The 6,656-nt window shown below is 63.7% G+C and overlaps 2 protein-coding genes across 2 annotated transcripts in view; both read left to right on the top strand.

Annotated features, from left to right (window-relative positions):
• LINGO3 (leucine rich repeat and Ig domain containing 3) overlaps window positions 1–304 on the top strand; it is a 1,790-nt gene extending 1,486 nt beyond the window's left edge. Inside the window, exon 2 of the mRNA XM_015600685.1 lies at window positions 1–304. Within this exon, the coding sequence (XP_015456171.1) occupies window positions 1–304 (304 nt within the window).
• Window positions 305–4,571: 4,267 nt separating this feature from the next.
• The window catches only part of PEAK3 (PEAK family member 3), a 2,509-nt gene continuing 424 nt past the window's right edge, over window positions 4,572–6,656 (top strand). The window contains exons 1-3 of the mRNA XM_006904192.2: window positions 4,572–4,696; window positions 5,122–5,660; window positions 6,253–6,639. Of these exons, the coding sequence (XP_006904254.1) occupies window positions 4,615–4,696; window positions 5,122–5,660; window positions 6,253–6,639 (1,008 nt within the window). The 5' untranslated portion in view covers window positions 4,572–4,614. The remainder of the gene's footprint in view (window positions 4,697–5,121; window positions 5,661–6,252; window positions 6,640–6,656) is intronic.

The raw sequence follows: 6,656 nt of genomic DNA, 5'->3' as shown, positions 1-6,656 counted from the left end.
CGCCACGCTGACCGTGCAGCCCGAGCCGGCCGCCAACCGGACCCCGGGCGAGGGCCGCAACGAGACGCTGGCGGCCGCGCGCTTCCCGCTGGACCTCACCACCATCCTCGTGTCCACGGCCATGGGCTGCATCACCTTCCTGGGCGTCGTCCTCTTCTGCTTCCTGCTGCTCTTCGTGTGGAGCCGCGGCCGCGGGCAGCACAAGAACAACTTCTCCGTGGAGTACTCGTTCCGCAAGGTGGACGGGCCCGCCACCGCCGCCGGCCAGGGCGGAGCCCGCAAGTTCAACATGAAGATGATTTAAGGGCTCCGGGTCGACCACCACCTACCCTGCCCTCCCCTGCTGGGGCTGCTGGCAGAGAGGGAGAGACGGTCTCTGTCCCCACCAGAGCTTCGCTGGCCCGTCCAGTGACACCTATGCATTTTCCAGAGGGGCGGCCCCAGGCTGGCCCCTGGCAGAACTTCCGTTTTGTAGACACCCACCCACAGGACTGATTTTTTTTCATCAGGATGCATCTTTTGCAGAGTTCCTCAAGAGTTTTCTAAAGGTTACCCCTCCTCTTCCCGGCCCCGAGTGGTCACTGAGCTTCCTGGGGGTGGGATGGGGCCTCGGAGACCCCAGCGTCCCCACAGCTGACGGTTCACACCCAGGAGGCACAGGGCTGCTGCCCTCAGGGCCCCAACAGCCCACACCCTGGGGGAGACACACACGCAGAGGGCAGCCCAGCCCCGAGGGGGGCGCACGAAAGCCTGTGCTGTTCACAGCCGGACACTCGCACCTGACACCCAGCGGATGCGTATTCACACCCAGGACACACCCGGATGCACAGCTCCAAAGTGGAACGCACACGCCTGACGCCCAGCTGACACCAAGCAGGTGCCCCGGGCTCCAGAGCTTAGCACAGGCACGCAGCGCCCTCACGACAGCACAGCTCACACCTGGCACGGAGCAGCTCAGATTCGGAACACGCCCAGCTTGCCCGTGGGCCACACCCAGCTCCCCGCTCAGCTGGCTGCCTGCAGGGGACCTTGTGGGCTGAGCTAAGGTCAGCTCACCCCGAGGTCCCAGACATGCTGGCCCCACTCCCAGACGCCCGCCCACCAGGACCCAGTGGCCCAGCAGGCCGGGCTGCCATGAGGAGAAGCCGCCTCCCCAGGTTCCTCCGCCACCCTGACAGTTGCCACTTGCATCTCTAGCCCTCTCCACACAGGAGGGGCAGCCGCCCTGGGGTGTCCCTCTCGAGTCTGCACCACCCCGAGCCAGCATCGTGTCTCCTCGCTCGCCCGGGAAGTGAAGCCAGCAGCAGGCAGCCCTCAGGGCTCGTCTGTGCGCCCTACGGGACAGCAAGACCAGGACGGGGTCCAAGCTACAGGGAGGCCTGGATCTGGGCCCTGGGGAGGTGACAGAGGCACGTTGGTCTCTGCAGCTTTGAGACGAGTATAGGTCCAAAGAGTTGGGGGGGGGGGGGTCACAGGCAAATTGTAAACGAGGTTAAGGAAGAGCTTCCCCAAAGTCGCTACCTGTGGCTCTTCAGGTATTGAGTTCTCCGTCTCTGGGTGTAAGCAAGCAGAATACTTCCGCAGAAGTATTCAGACACCAGACGGGGACCGTCCATGCTCCTGCCTCCTCCAGCCTGGTTCTTGCCCCCACTCTCTACCTCGGCCAAATAACGGTTAGGGGAAGAGGCGTAGGTCACGTTGCGGGCCGTGACCCCAGCTGGAGCGGAGCTGGGCCACTAACCAGATTAGGACAGTATTCTCAAGGACCTTGTAGGAAGGCTGAAAGCCACCTCTGCTCTCGCCCAGCTGTGCAGTCTTGGCTGGTGACTGAGGGCCACCTGGACCATCAGTGTCCTCGTCTGTAAAGTGGGCCTGAGGGTCAAACCCATCACTCTATGTGGATGGGCTGGATGGTGGACCTGGATCCTGGATCCCCCACCACGAGCCAGTGAGAAAGATGGGTCGGCCCTGGAGGTTTTGAGCAAAGGATTCAGACAAACCTCGGAAGGGGACACCACCCATTCTCCCAGGGCTGTGGCTGGGAGCACTGGAGGCCCTGGTCCTGCCCCCACGACGTGCACACTGGCCAGGAGGGCTGGGTGACAGGCTGTTGACCACAGCCAGCCAAGATGGGGACCCTGTCACAACCCCATTCGTGGACAGATGTGAGGGCCGAAGGCGGGTATCCAGCAGGCCCACACTCCACCCAAGTTGGGCACAATCCACTAGTTTTGTTCGCTTAGCATCCTCCTGACCTTGGTTGCCATGACAACCCCGAGGGCCTTTCAAAACGACATCCAAGTGCCTTTAGCATCATCGAGACAGAGGGGGTAGTTCTCTGCAGCTTAGGGTTTACAGAAAGTCACATAGCGAAACCTCCCAGCCCCCTCTGCCCACCCCCCCGTCCCGACATGAACTGAGACCCCCCGGCTTCCCGCCCCATCCTGCTGTATTTGGTTGGAATCCAATAAAAATGAAACGAGTTTAATAACACACCTCAGGTTTTGTTTTTTCTTCTCATGGGAGGAGTAGGGGCAGAAAGCAAGAACGAGGGATAAGGGGCTGTTGGGGTCCCAGGGGGAGCTGCCTGGATCCAGCCAAGCTGTAGCGAAAGGTTAGAGGTCACACTTCAGGGGCGCTTTCACGCCGATGACAGCCCCGTGAGCTGGGTCCTGCTATGACCCCACTGTATAGATGGACAAAGGGAGGGTCGGAGGCCGGAGAGCATTTGCTCAGCTAGGGGGAGGCAGGTGGAACCGGGAGGTCGGGGGACCCCTGCCGCAAGCTTGGGCCGGGGGGCAGGGCAAGCGGTAGGGAAGACAGGAGGCAGGAGGCCCAGGCCCACCCCCTCCCCACCGTGCCTGAGCTGGGAGGTCTCCTTTTCTAAGGGGGGCCCATCAGCTTCTCTGCCTCTGGGGGCTCTGGAGAAAGGCAGCCAGCCCCGAACGCCGGATATATTATTAATAAGTACATCATCCTCACTTCGACCCCCACTGGATAGGTGAGGAAACTGAGGCACAGAGTCCAGTGTCAGGGCTCAAACCCGCTGGCCCCTGAAGGCCTGTGCTCTCTCCGGAAGGAACCGTCAGCAGAAGCCATGGCCAAGGGCAGCCTGTTACTGACACCTGCTTCCCCATGCGAACACGGGAAGTTCCGGTCTCTGCCCTGCAGAGGACAGGAGCAGGAGAGGGGCGTGTCGGGGGCTGTGGGGTGACCCCTCCGTGCCTGATTTCAAAGAAGCTGGAGGGTGGAGTGGGGGGGGCTCATTTCTTCCTGCAGCAAAGGAAGGCAAAATGATTGCCTCATCCCTGAGCTTCCCCATCTTCAGTGGCTGCCTGAGGCCCAGTTCAAACCAGGTCAAGATCCAGGCTTCCTGAATCCTGTCTTATTCTTGGGGTACAGGGCCAGAGGAGGGGAGACCCCGGGTGGCGAAGGGGTAGGAAGTGAGATCATTCCATTTTTTAAAGGCAGACCAGCTAGTGTGGCTGTGAAGACTGGGGGGCACTTTTCTTCACTGAACACAGAAAGAGAGGTGGGTTTGCCCGGGGCACATGGCAAGTCAGAACAGGGCCGAGCTGACTGCAGTGCCACCGCCCAGAGCACGGGGCGCCCAGGGTTGGGTCGAGGGTCCCGGGATGGGCGGGGGCTTCTCGGAAGGTCCCACAGAAGGGGAAGTGGTTCTCCAGGAAGTCAAAGCCACAGAGGACACAGCCCTGCTTGCGTTTCTTCCCGAACAGTCGTCACTGGGGTTCCCTGCCCTCCCCAAAGGTGGCCGACCTCACGCATCCGGCTCCCCTGACCTCCCCAGGCTCCCCGGGGCTGCTCGCCCTGTGCAGTGACCGGCGAAACCTCAGCGTCTTCGCCACCGGTCCCCGACGGGCTCTCAGCCCTGGACTGTTTGCTTCCGGGTGCCACCTCCCGGCGTCCACCCAGGCTGCCACTCCGGCCTGGAATACTGCCCCCACCTCTGATCCGCGGGCCTGTCCCCGGGGAGGTGGTGCAGGAGGGCCTCAGCCCTGGCCCGGCCTGCGGTCTGGCTGTTGCACAGGCGTTTCCGGCTCTCCTCCAGTGACAGGTCAGACAGCCCAGGGGCTGCAGCCATCAGGAGTCTGTCCCCAAGGCCCTCTGCCCTGCGGTCACACCCGTCCTGAAGGTGAGGGGCTCCTGGAGGGGTGCTGGGGCAGGGAGAGGGCAGAAGCGGCCACTTGCCCAGGTCGGGGTGACCCGGACTCTAGGTGGGGCAGAGCGGGGGGGGGCTGGGCTGCCACTGGCTTGAGGCGACGAGGCCCGAGCTCAGGTCCCTGAGTCTTGTCAGCAGTCCCCAGCCGTCCTCCAGGTGGCTTGTCCTCACTGCTGGACAGTCCATCCACGCCATGAAAGTACAGGGTCGTTCCCAGCTCCCGGAAAGGTTGATGGGTGACACTCCAGCCTCACGGATGAGGAAAAGAGCCCAGAGAGGGAGAGAAACGCTCCCAGGGCCACACAGCGGGGTCGGGGCTGGGCAAGAAGACAAGGTGCGCAGACGGCCCTGCTCTCGCCCAGGGCCCGGCACCACGCCCCCCGCCGCCGCGGAGACCCCGCACACGCCCCGCACGCACGCCCGGGCTCAGCAGCATGAACAGTCCAGAGCCACCCACTGCGACCCCCGGACCCAGCACCCCCACCTGGCCGACGCAGCCCACCTACAGCAACCTTGGTGAGCCACCGAGGGGCGCGGGCTGGGAGGCGGTGGCCAGACCCCACCCCCCAGGGTGGCCAGAGCAAGGGGGCGGAGTCTCTCTGGCCATTGGCTCGATTAGCTTTTCTCCCATCTCTGTTAAAGAAAAGACAGAAAAAGAGGCCGAGCTCACCAGCTTGTAAAGATGAGGAAAAGGGAGTTGAGGGAGGTGCGGTCGGCTGCCCAGAGCCACGCAGGGAAGCGGCCACCTGACGCCCGACCGCCGCTGACTGTCACTGCTCTGAGCCCGGCCCCTCGTCTGTGCACGGGGTGGCGTCCCTGCCCCACAGGGCACAGGGCAGATGGGTGCTGGTTTTATTTCCATTTCGGAGATGGGGCATGGGGCCCAGGGGTGCGGTCTGTGTCCAGGGCCTCATGCTCCGTGTCCTCTCCCCGTCCCACAGGTAAGGTCCGTGCCCACCTGCTGCCCTCCAAGGCCTGCCGACCGCGGACATCCGGGTCCTCCTCGACCGACCCGCTGGTCTCGCCCCCACCCCTGCCCAACAAGACCCTGACCAGGGCCCGGTCCCTGCCTGCCCACAGGGTCCCCAAGCCCAGCCCGACTCCAGCAGGGCAGGCTCGGAGGCCCCTTCTGGGGTCCCGCAGTGTGGATGAGAGCCAGGCAGGTGACGACAAGGCGGGGTCGGCCTGTCTCCACGCAGAGCTCCTCTTGTGCTCCTCAGACACGGAGCTGGGCCTGTCTTTCCACGACTTGCTGCGCCCGGAGGCCGTGCACGCCATGCTGGAGGCCCGCCAGCTGGAGGGTCTACGCAGCGCGCACGCGCTGCTCCGCGCGCGGTTCCTGGGGGGCCGCCCGGGCCCCTGCCGCCCAGGCCACAGCTTCCGCCTCCTGGACAGGTCTCCCTGCGTGGAGAGCGGGGAGGCCCTCTACTACCGCACGGCTCGGGTCGACAAGGAGATGTGGCACGTCCTGGCCGCCAAGGTGAGCCGCCTGCACCCCCTTCCTCCCGGAAGCGCCCCTCAATTTTCCCTCCTAGGCGGAACCCACACTCGCAGTTTGCGTTTACCTGCTTATTTGGCAACTAACATGAATTAACAGCCCTTGGAACCATGTTTCTCAAATACCCGGGGATCTCGTTAAAACCCCTCCCCCACTCCGCTCAGGGCCCCACAGATGTGCATTTTAACTCACTCCCCAGTGAATTCTGGCTAGAAGCCACTGAGTTCGGCCACAGCTGGCTGACAGCTACCACTTTCAATAGTAATAATGATGCAAACGTCACATTTGGTCATCAGATGCTTCTGTTTTACGTCCTGCTAAGGGGGAAAAAAAAAAAATCCTGTTGAGTAAGGTGTACCACCAAGCATCAGACACATCACCATTTTGGAGGACCCTCATCAATTAAATGGAATGTGTTATCCGGGGCCCAATCCCCGCTTCTGAAGGCTGCCTCCCCCCACAGCCAGACAGTAGGTAGGGCCGAAAGGCTTCCGGGCAGATAGAGTGGCTAGGGCATGCTGGGCTGGTTTGGGGGGCTTCCTGGACAAGCCCTGAGGGCCCCTCTGCCCCACAGGTGCCGAAGCCCGGAGCCAAGGAGCCTCACCCGTGGGGCCTGGAGCTTCAGGCCTCACTCCCCGCGCACTTCAACGTCCAGGGGCTGTGCGGCCTGGTGCCCAAGAGTGAGCTGCCGGAGGCGCCCTGGAGTGGCCCCGTGGCCCTAACAGCGGAGGAGCCAGAGTGCACAGTGGCTCAGTGGCTGGCGGAGGCGGGTGCGCGGAGACCCGCGGACTTCGCCTGGGCCCTGGCCCTGCTGCTGCTGCAGCTGAGCGCGGCCCTGGAGTGCCTGGAGGCCCGGGGCGCCGCTCTAGCGGAGCTGCGCCCGGAGAACCTGCTGCTGGCGGCGCCGCGGGGCTGCGCGGCCTGGGGGCCCCCGCGCCTGCTGCTCGCAGACTTTGGCCAAGTCCGCCCACGGCCGCT

Source organism: Pteropus alecto, unplaced genomic scaffold (genome assembly GCF_000325575.1).
Source record: "Pteropus alecto unplaced genomic scaffold, ASM32557v1 scaffold30, whole genome shotgun sequence".
Classification (NCBI taxonomy): domain Eukaryota; kingdom Metazoa; phylum Chordata; class Mammalia; order Chiroptera; family Pteropodidae; genus Pteropus; species Pteropus alecto.
Note: the sequence above shows the minus strand (reverse complement) of the source record. Positions and strands in the feature narration are given on the sequence as shown.